We start from the raw sequence: 21684 nt of genomic DNA on the forward strand, positions 1-21684 counted from the left end.
CCTCAGCTGGATCGAAGCTATTGCTTTGATACAGTACACGTATGGGAGAAGAAATACAAATGTGTAAAGCTTTACATGTACAACAGCTTTTGGCAACTCTTTTTTATTTAAATATTGTAAAAGCAATAGCTTCGATCCAGCTGAGGCATTGCGGCTTGTCATTTATCAAAACTCACCTTCACCCGACAAAGGAAAATATAATTGGTATAGTGTCGAAAATCTGTCTATCTGACGGTCAATCGGATCTGGCTCGCCCTAACCATTAACCCGTCTCTGTGGTCTAGTGGTTAAGGCACCGGCGTTCAAAGCTGGGGGCCCGGGTTCGATTCCCGGCAGAGACATTTTTTCGGCATCACCAATTTTTCCAAAGGGTAGATAGCTCTGGGGAACCTTGATTTAAGCTACGCCTACCATTGTTCTCTTCATCCATTTCTTTATATATATATTTACATATGATAAACATTTGTACAACAGTTTTAACAAAATCTTATATGGAAATGAGGGATCCACTCAAAAGCATCGCTTGTAGAGCGTGGATCCCCTAAGATAAAACATTTGAAAATGGGACAGATTCGCAAGTGTAAATACAATATGTTAGAATAGAATATTGGGAATAATGACAAGATGGTGAGTACCGGTAATTGCGAGAAATGATAAAAAGATGCCAGAGATACGGGACGATACTAAAAACGCAAAAGAGAACAAAGGCAATGACGAAGAATAGAGGTCAGAGAGAAGGAATAAAGTACTGAAGGGGGAACGAGAGTGGAAGAGATCGAGAGGGCTAAGATGAGCGGGGAGAGAGAGTGGTAGGGGAGGGGACAAGAACGAGAGTGCAAACGTGGATCAAAGAGAGTGTGACTTAATAGCGTGCTTAGACAATACTAAAAATATACAAATTATTTAATTACTTTGGTAAGACAGTAACAAAAGTATTTTTAGTTTTCTATTAAAGGGGTGGTCCAAGCTGAAAATATTTATAGCTTAATACACAGAGTAGAACTCACTGAGCAAAACGCTGAAAATTTCATCAAAATCAGATAACAAATAATAAAGTTATTGAAGTTTAAAGTTTAGCAATATTTTGTGAAAACAGTCGTCGTGAATATTCATTAGGCGAGCTGATGATGTCACATCTCCACTTTCTGTTTTCTTATGTTATTACATAAAATCATATTTTTTTCATTATTTCATACTTGTGTGAATAAAATGTCTCCTTCATAATGAAAGAAGTTGCAGCAATAAATATCTAATGCACTAAATCAGTTGTCAATCAAATTTTTCTTGTTCTTGGGGGAAAAAATTGAATAAACCTAATAATAAAATACAAAAGAACAAGTGGAGATGTGACATCATCAACCCACCTAATGAATATTCATGACAACTGTTTTTACAAAATATTACTCAACTTTAAAATTCAATAACTTTGATATTTGTTGTCCGATTTTGACGAAATTTACGGCATTTTGCTCAGTGAATTCTACTGAGTCTCTATTTATTAAGCTATAAATGCTTTCAGCCTGGACCACCCCTTTAAGCAATTCAGATTGTATACCATACGGCAGAGGTAAAAAATATAATCTCCTTGCACTATGTAAATCAAATTGATTTATGTGTTAATACATACCTGCAACTTACAGGTTTGATCCACAATTTCTTATTTTTATATACTATTCTGAAAGTTTACAATACAACCATATGTTTATCGATTTAATAACTTAATTACCTTTACCATTACCGAACTTATTATTTTTTATTCCAGAAGGAAAAGGTGACATGTAAAGCAAAACTCTTATGGCTGGCATAAAATAATTCAATTTACGGGAATCGTTAAAACAATTATTTTTAAGAAGTAGATTCCTGTAAAACAAAAAGTGTGTGTTTGGGTACCAGACAGAAATTGGTAGTGGTTAGAAAGGCTTCTGCTCTTGAAATATATATGCTGGTATAAAGTCAAGATTGTGTTATATTGGAACAAAATTTCCAACACGGCAAGTCATCTTTCCGACCACGCTAACTCGGTAAATCTCTGTTGAACTATCATTATATTGTGGATGAATTACTGCAATGTAAGTATAATCATATTTTGTGATCTTAAATAAAATTGCAATTGGTGAACATCAATATTGAATCAAAAGAATGTAAAATCATAGGGCCAAAGCCAAGGCATATTCAAGACAAAGGCATTGATCCGTATAAAACTTGAAAACACACAGCAACTTTTCTATCCCTCTTCTGTATCTTTAGATTTTCCAAATGAGCTAACGAGCTATGTTATCAAAGCAAATAAGAAGAACTGTTTCGTTTATCGCACATTTTAAAATTCCCATATAATTCTGGGACGGAATGGTTCTTTTTTTTATGCAAAATGGCTTCTATGGTTAGGGAATTCATGTATGGAAAAGGAATGATTTTCTTTGTTGGATAGCCATTTTGCTTGATAATTTGCAAGCTCATCTTTTTGTAGCTGACTTGTTTCTGACAAAACATTGTATTAAATTGCCTGTATTTCTCTGAAAGTCATTATTAATCCAATAATGAATTCTTTTTAAGTTATTTAAAAACTTGTTATATGATTGAACATTAATCCGATTTAAATTCATTTAAAAGAAATTGGTCGAACTGGTTTCTTGTAAAATTTCGAAAGTGAGCGACGAGTAAAACATTCCTTCAAAAATATATTAATGCAGACACCTAACTAAGGAATTTTTTAATGAAACTGTTGAACCGAAAGAGATGTATCGGCATTAGGCTGGTCACACCGCCTGAACTTTTTTGGCGTTGCCATAGCGGTGCATCGCTGAAACTATCGTTGCTTTAGCGTTGGTTAATCGGTAACGAGCGTTGGTTCAGCTGTGACGCGAGCGTTGAATTGATTGATTGATTGATTTTATTTGGCAAGTCACCATAACATATATACAGTAGCATTTAAACAACAGGCTTGCACAGGATGACCCACGAAAGCTCGAAAGCTTATTTCCAGTGGGGTCCTGAATTAAGATAATAAAATGGTTCAATTATACTATTTACATATTAAAAATGAAGGAAAAAATCAGAATTTAGTATCACCAATAAATAAAATATATAGACAATAAATAAGATATATACAAGAATATAACGAAGAAGAAGAAGAAAAGAAGGAGAAGGAGAAGGAGAAGGAAGAGGAGCAACAGAAGAATAGTGGGAACGAGGAGTATAGAAAAGGAAACGGAAAACGGTGACGACAATAACAACACGAAGAGGAGAATAGGAAGAGATAAAAGAAATAGAAAGAATAGAAGAAAGGACATATCGAAGCTTCAATCACACTATGTAAAATACATAAAAATACCTGGTAGAGAAGAGAAAAGACCTAGGTCAGTATTCAGGCTGAATCAACCGTATAATATATCATTTGCATCTTCTTTTTGACTCTCAAGTGAAAGATATTCTTTCAATTTCCTCTTAAAATGCAAAAAGTTTCCTATTTCCTTTATACAATTGGGAAGGGAATTCCAATGTTTTATAGCATTGTAATAAAAGGAGTTACCAATACTCCCTATCCTTTCTGGTAAGCAAAAGTTGAAATGGCTGTTTCTTGTATTATAGTTATGTATTTCGGTAACGAGATTAAAGTTTGATCCAATGTAATGATTCGATCTATTGTGATAGATTTTATGCACGTGGTGCAAAATAAGCTGCTTTGATCTTTTGTTGACTTCAAGAAAACCTGCTCCAGAGAGTTCGGTATAGCCAACATGGGTTCTGGGACCAGAACAGTTAATGAATCTAACCATTTTATTCTGTATAATTTTCAACTTCTTTTTATCGACTTCGCTTATGCCACTAAACCAAGCAGGGTTAGCATAGTCAAATAAACTCTGAATAAGTGCAAAACAGAGAATACGCCTTGCTTTTTGATCCATACAACTTTGATACCTGTACAAAAATTTCAAACGGGCATTCGCCTTTTTTACGATTGATTCTACTAAAGATGAAAATGAAAGGGAGCTAGTCAACTCAATGCCTAAATACTTTACAGATTCTTTCCTCTGAATTATCTTATTATTGTATGATACTTCAAATTCAAATGAAGTTTTATGATTACTTTTAGAACAAAACAGAATGCTTTCGGTTTTGCCTAAAGCCCCAGTCACATATAGAGCCCGGACCACCCCGGACCATCCCGGATCTAATCCGGGGTGGTCCGGGGAGAGATCCGTGTTGGCGCCTTGGGCATCCTTGGAGGTCCGGGGTGGTCCGTGTTGGTCCTTGAACGTCCGGGAGGCCAACACGGCAGTTTTTGACTGTCAAAAACATCCGGCGTCATCCGTGGACTGCCGGGTTGGCAAAGCCATCCGGGATGGTCCGTGTAGGTCCGTGTGGCTACCGTGTAGGTCCGTGTGGCTGACGTGTAGGTCCGTGTAGCTGCCGTGTAGGTCCTTGTGGCTGCCTGGAGTATCCTTGGCAGTCCGTGTTCTTCTTTCCCATCAAATCTTTACAACGCTATTTACTTTATGAACTTTTCAGTAGTTGTTAAACAGTGCTTAATTTATTTATGATTAAATGGATGATTAAATGATTCAGGATATTTTCTTACGCTTTGGAGATCGGCCCCAACCTAATATTTGTAAACTTAGTGCATATATGAATAATTCGTTTTCTCTTTTTTTTCTAATATTTACCCCAACTTTGTCTGTTATTATTATTTCACATTTCATTTTTTTATATGTTATATGTATATGTTATGTACCTGTTACATCGAAATTGTACATCAAGTTTTATACTACTGCCCTTCATCGACAGTTATGTGTCATGACCTGGGCCTATCTTAATTTTTATTATGTTTTCTATTGAATTGGAAAATTTATTTCCTTTATTGTGATTTCAATAAAGTGATATCAAATCAGTGGCGTACCTAGGATTTTCCACAGGGGGGGGGGGCAAAATCGTTCGCCAAAAAAATTTGACAAGCCAAAAAATAAAAATAAAAAACGGTTTTCAATCCCAAATAAAAGATTTCGTACCCGAAAAAAATTGACAAGCAAAAAAAAAGGGTTTTCAATCACAAATTGGAAGTTTTGAGTTTTGATATCTTTTTAAAAAACATCATAATATAATGTTGCGACAAGGATGAGAAAAAATGAAAGAAATGAATAAATGAATAAATAAATAAATAAATGGATATCAGCTCATTATTATGAGCAGATTTTAATTTGCCTTGTTGATCCTTGAGCTGACGTGTTCATCCTTGAGCTGACGTGTTGGTCCGTGTAGCTGACGTGTTGGTCCGTGTTGCTGACGTGTAGGTCCGTGTTGCTGACGTGTTGGTCCTTGTGGCTGACGTGTTGGTCCGTGTTGCTGACGTGTTGGTCCGTGTAGCTGACGTGTTGGTCCGTGTTGCTGACGTGTAGGTCCGTGTTGCTGACGTGTCGGTCCGTGTTGACGACATGCTCTGCCGGCATGGTCCGTGTAGATCCGTGTGAAGCTGCCGTGTTGATACCGTGTTCACAGTCATCCGGGGCAAAACTATCCCGGACCTCCCCGGATCATGCCGGCATTGCCGTGTTGATCCGTGAGGATCCGTGTCTATATGTGACTGGGGCTTTAGTGTAACGATAATCTATTATCAGTCATCCAATCGACACATGTAGACAGCTGTTCGCTAAGTTTTTCCTCAACAAATTTTGGGTTGGAATTTGAACAAAGTAGTACGCTATCATCTGCATACAATAATAATTTACAGCCAGCTTTTATACAAATAGACATGTCATTGATATAAGTTGAAAATAGGATTGGGCCTAAAATACTTCCAAACAAAAGTTCATCACCGCAATGGATCGCTGCTTCAACGCCCGACACCTTTTCAGCAATCCCGTGTCTGCTCGTAAAACGGTTACAACCGCTCCAACAAAGTTTTTGCAGCGTTTATCACCGCCCGGGCAAAGCTTGTAAAGCAGCGGTGGTCCAGCGTTCAAGATTTCTGCGTTGGCCTAGTGGACCCAAACTTTGACGAGGCGTTGTTGGAGCCGTGGTGAACTTTGCCGGAGCGGATTATTGCCTGCTCTCATCGCTCGCAATATTTTGTGCACGAAGGTGCAATGGCCGGTATTCTCGAAGTATTTATTTATTTCAGTTTTATTTACGCAGGGTAGCACTTTCAGTTATAGAACTGATTTACAAAGAGGCCCTGCAACGATAAAAAGAACATATAGGCATGTTAGGATTAATATGACTAGTAATATTGTAGAAATAAGTACCTTGCCTTTACATTTGATTCTTGGGAAATCTTATTTACAAATATATAACTTTCTACCCCCACACTAAAAGTCATCTTGTCCTTCGAAAAAAACGATGTCAAATGGCTCAACTTGCCCCATCTGTGGGGCACTGGCGTAAATCCCGGGGGGGGGGGGATGGGGGGATATATCCCCCCAGTTTTCGAGGAGGGGGGGATGGCCTGTACAAACACCCCCCCCCCACTTTTTACGAAAGAAATGAAAAAAAATCACAAGATAATTGTTTTCTTGGTGAAAATTCTTCCTAAAATCCCGCTTAACAAATAAAACAATATTATTGAATCATAAAATGCAACTAGAGAGCCAGTTCACCATTTCCAAACGAAATACTTATTTTCTTTATTATAACATTGAAGAGAAACCCCCGTTTCTTCCAATTCATCAATGTTGGGGTCTTTGGGAAGGGATTAAGATGGAAGGTGAAACAATTTTTAATGTAATCTCTAATAAAACCATTTAACCATCATGGGGGAAAAAAGATAATATATTGGAGGGGTATTTGCCATATGGACATACAGTGGGGTAACTACGGGGGGGGGCATGGGGGCACATCCCCCCCCGAAACAAAAAACGGGGAAAAGGAGAAAAGAGGGAGAAAGGAAAAGAAACGTAGTGGGAAATAAGAAAATATTATTCATTATAATGTTATATTATATTTTTATTCTGTTACGTTACATTACATAAGAAACATTTTTATCAAAACTTTATGAAACATAATTTGCCCAGGGCCTACGTCTTCATGGTTCTGGTGCTCGCATTGTCTGTTTAAAGAGATATATAAACCTGTTGTACTAAAACATCCCGTTTTCAAGTCAATATAAACCAAATATATTTCCTAGCACTTGAATTATCATTGTTTTATGTAGTGGCGTATGCTTCTTTTACATGAATCAATAAGTGATTGCCCCATGTTAAGGTCATCGTATGTATGAAACATTTCCTGTCCATGATAACGTTCGCATTAGTGGATTGGTGAGATATGTCTGCTCTTCATGAATTCCTAAAATCAGTCCTTAAGATGTATCTTCTGATCTGAATATCAAAAATTTTCAGCTCGCGCTTCGCGCTCGCATCATTTGGTTAATGAAATACGTATGGTCCTAGTTAATTCCTACCAAGAAACCTTAGAATGCCCCACTTCAGGTCTGAATTATCTAAATTTTCAGCTCGCGCTTCGCGCTCGCAATATTTGATTATGCATATGATGATCATGATTGCAATGACTACAAAAATGTTTCATGTGTTCAGATGTAATTATAATAAAATCAGCCAGCGCTTGGAACTCGCATTAGATGCTTATGGTGAGAAATGCATACTCTTCATGGATTCCTAAAATATATTCCTTAAAATCTCGCTGTTTGGGGTCAAAATATACAAAAATTTCAGCTCGCGCTTCGCGCTCGCATTATTTGATCAGTGAGATACATATCCGTTTAATGACATTGTCCTTAAAATGTCTCTATTAGGTCAGTATAACTGACAACTGGGGAGTGTTTCATCAACATTTTCATCCGACAAGTTGTCAGAACTGACATCTTTCTCTGACGTTGATTGGCTGAGAGGTACTGTTACTATGGTAACTGTCGGATAAAATGGGACTTGTCGGATAAAACGTCCGACAAGTCCTTTCATGAAACGCCCCCCCTGAGCGTGCTTCGCGTGCTCACTCAGTGATTTAAAATTTTGCTGGTGCCCCCACTATGCCGTGACCCACGGCACGCCACTGTGGACATATCAATGATAATACCTTGCATATCTAAAAACATGATTGCAAAAAAAGCCAAAATATTTCAGTCATCCCCCACCCATCAACACGGATTTACGCCAGTGCTGTGGGGTAAGTTGTGCCACCGTCTGGGGTAAGTTGAGCCACAAAAACTATGTACAAAATGTATGCGGGAAGAACCAGGATGTCAATTTTTCATTTAGAGTCTTTTCACTTGCTAATTCTCTATAAATACTAACATCTTCTAGAAGTAAAAGAACTGTCATGTGAATTTGCTCCTCTAAAAAGTACTTTTTGTTTCAAAGTTGAAAACGATGTGCTGGGGTTAAGGGTTATGCAATGGGTCATCAAGACATGACACCTAGCACCACAATGTCTGACTCATTCATTATTAGCCTGGGGGTGGTGGCTCAACTTGCCCCTATGCTCAACTTACCCCGCCTTCCCCTACATATTTTACAATGGACATATAAATAAGATAAAATCATACAATGAAAATAAACAATAGGAATCGTATACATGTAAAGAAAAAAAATTACATTAGGAAACGTATACATGTAAAGTAGAAAATAAGGATCCAAGTGGGGTTTAAAACTAAGGCTTCAGCTGAAGAAAAATTACATTTAGTTCTGAATTCTTGAAAGGATGTTGAATTTCTAAGATTAGAGGGAAGCTTATTCCAGAGGAACGGACCATAATATTGAAAGGACTTCTTCATGATTTCAGTTTTAGGTTTAGGAATAAGGAGAGGGCAGTTTAAGGCGTATCTGGTTAGTATCAGAGGAGAGCGAAATAATATAAGATTCAAAAGATACTTTTTACCTAAAACCTTAAACATATATAAACAGAATTGAAAATTGACTCTTTGAGAAACAGACTGCCATTTTAATTTTTCAAGTAGAATAGTGTGAGGAGTTACTTTAGAAAGTCTGCATTTAGAATTAAGCGAACATTTACGTTTTGTAAGCGTTGTATTTTTTTTTATTAAGAATTGTGAAGATTTGCCCCATATTACAAAACCATGGTCAATATGTGAGAGAATGAGCCCATTGTAAAGCATAGTGAGGACTTTGTCAGGCAAGTATTGTTTAATTTGAAGTGTGTAAAAAGTGTGTAAAGACAATAAGCACTTACAAAGGCAAAGTGTCACGTAGACAATCGAGGACTTTTTTTCACTTTTCTAGTTAAATCGTTCTGTTCCTCGTGCATACCTTCCGCCTTACCCCCATGGCTTGAACAGTTAAGTCAATCGAGGTCGTAATTATTCATCAGTGATGTGAAGTGAAATTGTATTGCAGTAAAACAATCAAATCGGTATTTACTTTATTTTCTTAATTATTTTGATATTACCGCTTTATATTTGCCTGCGATTTGAATGCTTGGTTTGGAGTGTTTTTTTAAATAACTTTTTGATCTTTTTCTCATTTATTAGATTATTTTTTGTAAAGACTTGCATTTTACGTCGGGAGTCGTCGGGTGGGTTCGGAACGGTATTCGAAGCAAGTACAATACAAAGTTTGAAATAAATTACACAATTATTCAATAATTTTTCGATCAATAACTGCCGAATTATATAGTCGACCAAGAACAATACAAAGCATTCCCGATCACAACGTGATTTATAATTGGATGAACCCAGAGGGCTAAGTCGATCCTTTTAGTACATTCTAATTTTCTTTGAGACTTTGATAAAGCTAATATATACACAAACACACAAAATATTAGCATTTCCAAATGAGAATTTGCTGATGATTGATGGTCGATGTTTCAATAATGTAATTGATTATTGTCATCACTTCACCATTGCTGGTCTATTAGTTCATAAAACTGGTATGATTCACCCTTGCATTCAGTTATCATGAATGGTTTCTTCAAAGTGGATGGCGTTACGGGGATGCGGCGCATGTTCTACGCCGTTACACCAAACGAAACTTCGTTTCGAACATTAGATGAAGTTCCTGAATACATAATAGAGGTATGTCTTTTTGTAACCACAGCCTATTTGCATATTTTAAACACTGGAAGCACTGTATGTTTAAGATGTCAACTTCTTATTAAAATCAGGTGTTGTTACTCAAATTATCAATAATACTAATGCTGAGGAAAGTAGACAAAGAAAGAAATTTGATGACAAATTGAACTGTCTAAATCGAAATGCTGCTTGCATATTTTTTTAGCAACCATTTGTACGTGTTTAACATGTGGACGTTTTCCTGAAAGGAAGAGTCCCTGTGATGATCCTAAATAGCAATAAAAGTGTCTTTAATTGAACTTGATTAAAATAAATTTGAATAAACAATAACAATAAGCTTTAAAATATATTGATGCACTTCAATAAAAAAAAGGCTCTCTCTGCAATTTGATGTTTTCAGGCAGCACCGTTTTTCTTCATTTCTGTTATCATTGAAGAGGTCTATCTGAGATATCATGATGGTGGAAAAGATGATCGATTTGCAGACAGCATCACATCCTTGATAGCTGGCATGTTTATGGTTATTACAGGGTAAGTATCTTCATTCTTGCTTGTAGGAAATTTTACTTCAATGTTATTAACCCAGAGCATTATTGAAACAAGTAATGTGCAACCTGTACTCTATGCATTTTGTGTTTGTAGAAGTACTGGGGTATGTATGGGTGCGCGCGTGTGTGTGGGTTGTGTGTTGTATTAAAAAAATCATATTGGATTTCCTAAATTAGTGTTCCCGAACCCTCAATTTCCATCCCAGATCATATGCTATGATGGAACACACTGTTTCATAACACAAATTAAATATTCAGTCATTTTCAATTACTTAACATTGTCAATGACATTGTTGTTACCGCCTATTAGATGATGATGGCGTTCTGGTGCTACTTTTAATGTGGGAGTTCAAATAATATTATTCATCTTGTTCCAGGTTATTTACCAAAGCAATTGAGCTTGGTATCTATGTGTATGTGTTTGATAACTTCTGCATCTATGAGCTTCAATGGGATAGTGTTTGGACATGGTTATTCGGCTTTCTTGCCATCGATCTTGGATATTATTGGTTTCATCGCATGTCACATGGTATGATTAAAATTTTCATTTTTTCCTCCAAATGTAATATTAGAATGAGTTTATATGTTTTTTACATTTATCTGAGCAATTGTTTCGCAGTTTAGTTAGAAAGCAATCATTTTACATAAGGTCTATGTGTCAGATATCCTTTTCATGGGTGGGTTGGTTCAATGTAAAGTGGGCACAGTGACTTATAAGTGACGTCATTTTTGTTTTTATCCTCCTTCACTTGTCATCCTATTTTTGTTATTCTTATTTTGATGTTGTTTCAATATCTGAGAAATAATAAGGCTGTTACCCCTTTGCCCCTCAGTTGGTCACCCCTTTGGCGATTAATTACTTTGTGAGCGTTTGTTTATTCGTCAGAAGTGAATATCTTTTGGGCATCTCATCAAGTTCATCATAGCTCGGAAGAATTCAACTTGACCACAGCACTACGACAACCCATCTTCGAGAAATGTTACATTTGGGTGCGTTTCCATATTTTTTAAAATATATTTTTGTGTGATACAGATTAATCAGATGTCCATTTGATCATGAATATATACAAGCAGTTATTTGATATGCTTAATTGAACCAAAATTGCCATCTCCTTTTTGTGCTACCATTATATTTTTAATTACAAAAAAATATTTCCTGAAATATGTTTTGAATAACAGAGTTGAATAAAAAAGGTAAGATCATAATGCATTTTAAGTATTTTTAAAGGAAAAATGAATATTTTTTTCATTTCTAAATTTAGTATCATGCTACCTGATTTCATCGTAAAAACGTACCGATTCTTATCATTTGATATCCCATGCAGATATTTTATATTCCATTGGCGTTCTTTCTTCCACCACCATCAATGTTAGTCCATAGTCAGTTCAATACCATTTATCAATTCTGGATACATACAGAGGTAATGTCATATTTATATTCGTAAAATCAGTCCAGAATAATATCGATGAAAGGGTGCGAAAGATTAAGACATATGCTCTATTCTTAACTACCTTTTCGTTCTCCTGTAATGAGTTATATTTTGTTTCAAACAATGTTTTTATAGTATATTTCATTGTGGCATAGATTTATACAATTATTACTTAGTTAAATAAATGAATAGGGATTTTTTTATAAGGGAATGTAGTTAATAATATAAGTGTATTGCTGTTTTCTCAGTTGCACAATATTCTGCGATTCAGCAATCTGGTTTTTAATGAATATTGAATTGAAAAATACAATCACCATTTATCAACATGAACAGTAGGACTTGATATGAAACAGATACTCCATCATGTCTGACAACATGCACTGCGTGAAGAGGCTTAAATAGTATAAAGTCCAATTAACATGTACTTTTTGTCATATTCTTAATTCCGCTTTGACATGGGCCTTGGTCTTTAAGTTTGTGGAAGAAAATGGTGACATTCATATACTCTTAATTGAACCTGTAGAAGAGGTCTGCGGTTATATATTTTGTGTCACACTTGACTAACCATAATTATTTCATAAGGAGTTAAATACTAGAGCATTTTGTTGTCAGACCTGACAACTTTCCTTGACTTTGATTGGCTGACACGAAACACTCCCCAGAATACGGGTCCATAATCTTCTATATCGTGTATATATATATTAAAATGAATAAGATAAATACAAAGCAACTCTCTTGTAAATAATAAAAAGTTAAAGAATTGAAAATAAGAGAATAATACATGCATATAGAGGCTACGCATCTATTATTCTCTCATTTTAATTTCTTTACAGAGGCGCTAAAGAGTTAGTGAACCCCACCAGAAAATGAACAAGTATAAAGTGCTCAGGTTCAGTCATGTGTTAGATATTTATTTATGAAGTCAGGTGATAAAATATTACATTCATAATACACTTTGTTTCTCTAGGCTCACTGAACATTGTAGTGTTTTTTTTTTAGATCATCGAGAACTTGGGACCATTAGAGTATATTCTGAACACACCCAGTCATCATCGAGTTCATCATGGTAAGATTAAGTCATTTTTACAAAGCCATATTTCGCTTTTACCCGCTTCTTTTCTTAATTTACTCACAGACTCAATGGTCAATAATAATATCATACATCTCACCGAAGCGTTTTTATTAGGTATTTTGGTTTCGTCCTCGATCTGTGAAGTTCTTGAGTTTTCGCATTTCTTTTAATATATTGAGTTCTTTCATTTCATTTACTCTTCTTTAGAAATTCTATCCGAGACTTCTGTTTCATTCCCATTTGATTTTTCCTGTAATATTTCTACAGTAATCCCGTCAGACGCTCTAGGAAGCCACGTTTATGTGTACATACGGTTTTATTTCATTATACCGATACCAAAGCTGGAATAATAATTAGGTTTGAGCGATATGTAGAAAAAAAATCCAGCTCAAGTAAAAGAAGCACCACCTTAAAATATTTATATCAAAGAAAGGTAAATTTACTTAAAAATTATTTCGCTGAACCAAATCATACCAAAAAGATTATTACTGTCATTATTTTTATCAGTACACGTATATTCAATACTATTTTTTTAAATCAAATATTTTGTTGTAATATTGTCATCATCGTACTGTTTCCATAATACGGTATAACTATGAAAATCATATACATCTTGTAATATATCTATTATATTAAATTGTATTATATTATGTTATATTATTTCATTATATTGGATATCATTTTCCCCCTAGGTCGTAACCGATACTGCATCGATAAGAATTATGCGGGCACACTTATCGTCTGGGATAGACTGTTTGGTAAGGGCATTAATTTCTTCAACAGTAATCTACAGTAAACACAATACTTTCTGATATTGCCATGATCTAGAATATTCTTCGCTTTAATTTCAAGACACGATTAAATATTTGCTACAAGCGTACTTTAAAAATGCATGTTACTATATGTTTAAGATAAAAAATTTGGGGAATTTTCATTGAATTTATTAGTTGCTTTCGCCTTAAATTCCTAATTGATGAAGGAATTTATTATGTGATTCGTCATTAATTCATGATGTATAACTAGCTTAATTTGCCTGCTGTAAATAGCAGGCCAAGATTTTATGCTGGTGATGATGTTGTGCATAATTATTTCGAATGCTAGCTTTTCATTGCACATGAGCCTCTTTTGTAATACGTTTTTTTTTCTTCATCCAGTTGATATTCTATTTTAGGACTTGACGAATATAATTTATATCATTAGTTATCTTGCTTTTCTTAGGAACATTCGCGGAAGAGGATGAAAGGGTTGCTTATGGTTTAGTACATCCTCTCACCACATACAATCCAATTTCTCTACAGGTAAATAATTTTCGTACTTCATATCACATTTATATTTTTTTCTTTCTTCACATAAACATCCTCACTCGAACCCCCAAAATTAACAACAGGCTACTCGCGTAAAATAACTTTCGGACATTTAAAAACGTGTTCGACATGCTCTGCAATATGGCAACAAGAAAGTATATTGGGTTTTCTGCACAATCCCGATAAGGCCAATAAATTTCGGCGAAATGAATCGATTATCGTATTATAATATTGGTTAAATACATTTCGGCAATTCATTGACGGCAAAGAGTTTTCAATAACCACTAATTTATAATTATGTGTGTAAACTATTAATGATATGAATGAACAGGAGTAGGTAGATAATGATTTTTTAATAACCATATTGCTATAAAAAACAACAAAAATGTTTTATCCTTCCCCAATATTCAGAACACAAAACATCTTGCTTTCCCGGTCATCTCTCCCTCCAAACAAACACACACAAAATGATATACCCCACACATCCACAAACACACACGTGCGCGCGCCCCACACCCTCCTATCCACCAACACTCACACAAAGCGCCCACCATACCGTGCCGGGTACCTCCACACATCATCCGCCTAAAAATATGGATAGACACAACATCTACACCCCCACGTGATCTACACAACGAAATCATGATGTGTGAGCTCTTTTTTTTCTTCCAGTTTTGTCATCTTCAGTGGATGTGGAGTGTGTTTTGGTCTACACCTGGACTGATGAATAAGATCTCAGTTATCATCAAAGGACCAGGATGGGAACCAGGAAAACCTAGGACTGGACTTATTGAAGATATACCAGATGTGAATACTTTGGAATTGATATTAAATATTCTCATGTGTAAAAACATACGATGACGATATAAGTTAAACCATATGAGATCCTGCACTTAAAAAAAATCATTTTAAGAATACGGTAAAGATTAAAATAAGCTTTGAATGTTCTAAATGTTCTTTCATCATCGATACAGAGTTACCAGAATATCAGTTCTCGAGTTCACAATGGGTTGATAATAAACAGTAAAATAATTGTTCTGTTTTGATTGATATCTATTTTTGTTTTATTCCATGAAGTTGTAACCTTACTGAAATCCAATTAGACTTTGGGCCGAAATGAAATCATGGTTAGTATCCAGATGCATGTGCAGGAATACCATATACATTTTGATTTCACAGTATGCTGAATTATACCAACGATAATAATGCCTATTAAAAGTGAATTCATTATTATGTATGCATTGTGTCTGGCACACTTTATACTGATCGTCCAAAACCCATGCGTCAATACAAAATACATTAAAAAAATCATATTATTCATTTGATTTTTATATTCGGTTCTTATTGCCTTTCTTTTTCAAAGATCTGTGGACCTGAATTGAATAAGTTTAAGACTACCATCCCAAGATGGATGAGAGCTTACATCTTGTTTCATTTTGCCATCAACTTCGTACTATATCAGATGTTTATAGACCATCACACGGTAAGCTACTTTGAATACATGAATAATGTATTAATTGGACAAAGTGTGGTTTTACATGCATTGATAGAAGATCATTTCAATAGGGTATTTTTTTCATTTCCAACGAATTATTTACCACTAGAGAAAATGTATTTTCCGTCCAAGAATTAATAATGAAATATTGTGCTGTGGGAATATATCAAAAGTAGGACTCATGTAGTTAAGTAATTAAGTAATTCACGATAGGATTAAAACTTTTGCAACAGATTACTTCTCAGGTTATGAAAATGCTACTTTGAGAAATAAACATTGTGCACTTTTGTAATTGGAAGTCACTTGGAAGTGACTGTAAAAAGACTTCTCAACACCAAATAATATATCCTTCACAGAATTAGCTCAACAACACAATTTAGTGCTACATTCGCCTCATTAAAACACTGTCGAAATTGCAACTGAAAGGCACAGATTTTGTTTTTCTTTTGTTTTATACAATGCATAATCCAATGTATTGATTCCTAAGGAATTATCTCCAGTACTAGTCTTGGCAGTAATGTTATACCAGATCTACACCTTTACTTGTATCGGCATGCTCTGTAATCTCAAGTAAGCACAACCAATTTATGAAACGTGTTCACTATCACAGCAGGTATAATATGAGCAGTAGCTATATTTCATACGAAACAGGGGCCATTGAAAAGAAAGTATTTTAATTTCTGGATTTTTATCAAAATAATTTGATTACTTGCCTTTTAATAACTGGGTTATATGAATCTTTAATTACGATCCAATAATTAAATTTTCAGAAGAACTGTCAAAATATGTATTTTTAGAATATTGTCAAATTTTATTTTTGAGAATAGAAACTGATATTATACAAAACACATAAGGGCTTTGGGATTTATATTTTTAATCTAGTATATACAAATTTCATGTGAAACAAATGGAGTGCTCCCCAAATCGGTTATCAAAATAAATTTGTTTCTGCTTTAAAATGGCGCCATAAAGCCTCAGATGTAAAAGGCAAAAATCAATGTACCTCCAGCTACATCTTTGGTGAACTGTCAGATAAGAGCCAGCTGAAAGAATTCATGTTGCCGTTTGGAATGCATTTCATTTCATGAAACTCTTTGATATCCATGTTTGTTGAAAATATCCCTTTTGACATGACTGTAACTGTTATTTGAACCCCTCCAGAGCTTGGTGGAATATCCTAGCTGAGATGATGCGATGTGCACTTGTCTTTGCCTTGACGACTTTTTTAATTCATCAAGATGGCGAGCTAGTATACGCCCTTCTCTTCCTACAGATGATCTATGGCCTCTCTATGGTCTTCTGGTTCGTTCATAATAGATTTCCGAACGATGGAACTAAATGTAAAGTTAAGTAGTCCTAAACAATAGAAAACTATAGCTTAATCATATGTCTTCTTTTTTAATATGTTCTTTCTCAAATCTAATGTGGTGTGGTATGGTTAAAACGGGGAAGGATATGCTTCACCAAGCAAGGGGAGGTAAAGAGATCTATTGTAATCACATAATATGTTGTAAATTGTTGTGTAGACTTTAATGTATGTGTTGTTTCTTTAAAGAGGTACTCCAGACTAGATACAGTATGAGTTGAACAGATATAGTAAAGTCAGACAAAAAGCATAACACTGAAAATTTGATTTCAACCAGACAAAAAAAATGATGAAATCATGACATTTTAAAGTATTGCATTATTTTAGTGAAAGTGTTATATGCATGTATTTACGAATAAGCAATGAGTTACCTGATTTAATTATGAAATATCCACACTTCATATTTTTCATTTTATTACATCAAATTATCTTTATTTGAATTTTTGCTCCAAGGATGAAATATGGGTTGACAAATAATTAAATGTGTAAGATAATCATAACGTCAACTTAGTGGGAGACATTTCATGCACATTATGAAAATACTAAAAAAATTATTTTATTTAAAGGTCAAGTCCACCCCAGAAAAATGTTGATTTGAATCAATAGAGAAAAATCAGACAAGCACAGTGCTGAAAATTTCATCAAAATCAGATGTAAAATAAGAAAGTTATGACATTTCAAAGTTTCGCTTATTTTCAACAAAATAGTTATATGAACGAGCCAGTTACATCCAAATGAGAGAGTCGATGATGTCACTCACTCACTATTTCTTTTGTTTTTTATTGTTTGAATTATACAATATTTCAATTTTTACGAATTTGACGATTAGGACCTCCTTGCCTGAAGCACAAAATGTTAAAATAATGGAATTCCATGTGTTCAGGGAGGAATGAAACTTCATTTCACATGACAATGACGAGAAAATAAAAATATTTCATATTTCATATAATAAATTACAAAAGAAATAGTGAGTGAGTGATGTCATCAACTCTCTCATTTGGATGTAACTGGCTCGTTCATATAAATATTTTGTTGAAAATAAGCGAATCTTTAAAATGCCATAACTTTCTTATTTTACATCCGATTTTGATGAAATTTTCAGTGTTATGCTTGTTGAATTTTTCTCTTTTTATTCAAATCAAGTTTTTGTTGGGGTGGACTTGTCCTTTAAGAACAAAGGGAAGTGTGGGCATGGAATCACCAGCCCACCTATTGCATAACTATTTTATTAAAAATATCAGATGTGGATGAAATTGTCAGCATGTTGCTTGGTGAATTTTATACTATTAATTTTGACATAATTATTTTTATTCAGGTTTCTTTAGAAAAATAAAATTATAGGCTATTCTATTCTCTACATCATTTATATTTTATCAAAATGTATAAGTTAATACAAGCTATTTATATTTAAAAAAATAAATGAGAGACGACACACAGTAATAATGGTCCATTTGCTCCCCCTCCCCCTTACCACCTACAATTTGTACTTTCCCTCTCACATGCCTACACAAGGATCCCTCACACAACTTCACATATTCCTCAACCCTAACATATGCTACCATTACTTTCTGTTTGTACTGTCCTTATTACAATAATTCCCAAAATCTGTTGCTTTTAGGCAAGAGTTTTAATCATTTTTTTGTTGATTTAACAAATTAAGCTTATTACCAAAATTAGAATCACAAAATTGCAGTCTATTTTAAATGTTATTTATTTCCTTGTTTAGAAGCATTTGTAAAAAGCATGGAAAAATGTGAGTTATATCAGGGACTGTGCATGTTTACAGGATCTTTCTACCTTGTATATCTAATATGTTGTCATATATGTGTATTGTTATCAGTAAAAATAATTATTTTTCCACATTTAGGAGATTTTTTCAACTGAACTTTGTCCTCTAGGCATTGCTATTATATTCTCAGGAATGTGCAAATACTTCTGACTGGACAAATAAATATTACAGAAATACAATAGACTTTTATTTCATTTATGTCCATAGTAAAACTTGATATATTATCACATCTGAATAAATCATTTCCATATTCAAGGTGAAAGGTAAAAATACACACACAATGAACACTGCTTAATTGTAAATATATGTTTTGACACATTGGATAAATGTGTACTTACTGTACATAGTGAGCTTGTATGTATTGCGCCATTTCAATTGTAGTCTTGGTGATATGCAGCAGTCTGTATTTCCTTGTCCTTCTTAGCATTTCATTAAATAAATTTTATTATTACTTATATTGCCATTATTTTTTTTCTTCAATTTTTTACATTTCTTTGTATTTGGAAACTTGGAAGAAATAAACTGTGTATAATCATCCCTACATATGAACACAAATCTCTGTAAAATATCTGTTGGTGGTCGCGGGTGTGTGTGTGAGAGAGAGGAGAGAGAAAGAAAGATAGAAAATGAAAAGCAAACATGTGGTAGTTTGCTTCTTCTTTTCCTTTATAAGAAGGTAACAGAAGATATCATTGCTGAGAAAATAAGGTACACGTACATGTATTGAGAAGAAAGACATTGGAAAACAATCTGAATTGAGAGGTGTGATCAAGTGGTATAAAAAGATAAGTTTAAGCAAAATGGCAGAGTGGAAATAATAATGAGAGAAACATTTTATGTTGCTAGAAAGTATAAAATGGAGAGATCAGGTAAAACATAAAGGAGATGTACATGTAGTAGGCATAATATACAGTATTTAGATGAACAAGAGATGATGAATGAAGGTATGGAATGTGGTGGGTTGATGGAACAGGTAAAGATAGCGTACTTGGACAACTGTTCACCATTGGAGGATACTATGGATTTGGCCTCGTTGCGCCGCCGCCACGTCCGCCGCCGACATAGAGATTTCCTTGTGAGCGCTCTATCAGCTGCATTTCTTCTCCGATCATTTCATTTGGCATGAAGGTCGAGTATGGTATATCGAAGCTGCCTAATGATTTTAGTGTGAGCGGAGTTATCGTTGCCATGGTAACAACAAAAGTTTTTGTGAAAGTAAGCAGAGATGTCCTTGTAAGCGCTCTACCAGCTGCATTTTTTTCTCCGATCATCTTTGAATGTGGCATGAAGGTCCATTATGGTAAAGCAAAGCTGCCTATTGATTTTGCTGTGGGCGGATACATTGTTGACATGGTAACAAGAGTTTTTTTTTCTGAGGGATCCAAACGTCGTCTGTCCGTCACAAACCTAATGGTTACACTTTTTAATTCCGAAACAGGTAAATTGCCTATACCTCAATGTTCGTTAATCCGAAAACGTAAAAGTGTTCGTTAATCCGAACATTTGTGGCGTTATTCCAAAGGTTCGTTATTCCGAAAGTTCGATAATCCAAAAACGAAATAAGGTTCGATGTTCCAAAGGTTCGTTAGTCCGAAAACGAAATATGGTTCATTGTTCCAGAGGTTCGTTAGTCCGAAAACGAAATAAGATTTGTCAATCATTACGTTTTCGGACTAACGAACCTTCGGAATTACAAACCTCACTTTGTTTTCGGACTAACGAACCTTCGGAATTACGAACCTCATTTCGTTTTCTGACTTACAAACCCTCGGAATATCTGAACCTTCGGAATAACAAAGCTTCGGAATTACGAATGTATGCGAACCTAACATAACTCCTAAACGGTAAGTCACTTTTCAACCAAACTTGGATGGTAGACGGATTTGGGGTACCTGCATCTTTTGCGCAGTTGGAGATCACATGGTAAGGTCAAAGGTCATTTTCAAGTCAACGTGAAAGTTTACATGCCAGGCTCTCTTATGTCACTTAACTCCGCAACTGTAAGTCACTTTTCAACCACACTTGGATGGTAGATGGGCTTGGGGGACCTGCATGCTAGGGTCATTGTCGCCATGATAAGTGTATTTATTTGTCAAATTTCTGCCCAGATAGCAAGGCGACGTGGGCCAATGTCGACAGTGGTCGGGTTGGTTGCGGTCGTGAAGCCAACGTTGAGCCAACGTTGGCATTTTGAGTTTGCGCGACGTTGGATTATGGTCAGCTATGTAACGTTGGCCCAACGTCGACATTTGGTCTTGTTGGTCGGGGTCGTAAAGCCACCGTCGCGAGCTAACATTGGGTAAACGTTTGCATTTTGAGTGCATGCTACATTGTGTAATTTTGTTTATGTACTGTGTAACGTTGACCCATAAATGCTCATACTTAAAAACATTTAAGAGGTAAGTTTTTCTTGCATGACATGCTATTTCTGGTTATTTGTAAATGATTTTTCAATATATGATTGAACAATACAATTTAATCAGAATCAACCTTTAAGACACTTGGGATAATATGGGTGTAAAACCTTTTTATGCAGCCCCCTTCATTCACTAATACCAATCAAATAATGATTTACCTGAATTTTTTCCGCAATCGCTATTGCCGACGTTTGCCCAACGAAGTTGCTATCGTGGAATTCATGATCGATTATAAACGATCGTGTTTGAAACGCAATTTTTGTAAGGATTTACATTTTAAAAATTTC

The 21684-nt window shown here is 35.0% G+C and overlaps 1 protein-coding gene across 2 annotated transcripts; it reads left to right on the top strand.

Moving 5' to 3' along the window:
* Positions 1 to 1536: 1536 nt before the first annotated feature.
* On the top strand, positions 1537 to 17749 carry LOC121410507 (alkylglycerol monooxygenase-like). 2 transcript variants are annotated; one of them, XM_041602651.1, is made up of 13 exons: positions 1537 to 2069; positions 9858 to 9979; positions 10377 to 10507; positions 10902 to 11053; positions 11411 to 11514; positions 11850 to 11945; positions 12954 to 13020; positions 13719 to 13784; positions 14245 to 14324; positions 15003 to 15137; positions 15694 to 15813; positions 16313 to 16395; positions 16987 to 17749. In XM_041602651.1, the coding sequence occupies exons 2-13, from the start codon at positions 9863 to 9865 to the stop codon at positions 17177 to 17179; spliced, it is 1344 nt and encodes a 447-aa protein (XP_041458585.1). In that variant the 5' UTR covers positions 1537 to 2069; positions 9858 to 9862; the 3' UTR covers positions 17180 to 17749. The 2 variants fall into 2 exon arrangements, with proteins under 2 accessions (XP_041458585.1, XP_041458586.1); XM_041602652.1 differs by lacking the exon at positions 1537 to 2069 and having other exon boundaries at positions 9527 to 9979.
* The last annotated feature ends 3935 nt before the right edge of the window (positions 17750 to 21684 follow it).

This window comes from Lytechinus variegatus, chromosome 3, assembly GCF_018143015.1.
Source record: "Lytechinus variegatus isolate NC3 chromosome 3, Lvar_3.0, whole genome shotgun sequence".
In the NCBI taxonomy this organism is placed as follows: Eukaryota; Metazoa; Echinodermata; class Echinoidea; order Temnopleuroida; family Toxopneustidae; genus Lytechinus; species Lytechinus variegatus.

Excerpts from the sequence above, each read along its gene's own strand:
- LOC121410507 (XM_041602651.1), top strand. The coding sequence starts at position 9,863 with ATGAATGGTTTCTTCAAAGTGGATGGCGTTACGGGGATGCGGCGCATG. Across the intron at positions 10,508-10,901 it reads ATGTTTATGGTTATTACAGG|GTTATTTACCAAAGCAATTG; the intron begins GTAAGTATCTTC and ends ATCTTGTTCCAG. Across the intron at positions 11,054-11,410 it reads GTTTCATCGCATGTCACATG|AAGTGAATATCTTTTGGGCA; the intron begins GTATGATTAAAA and ends TTTATTCGTCAG.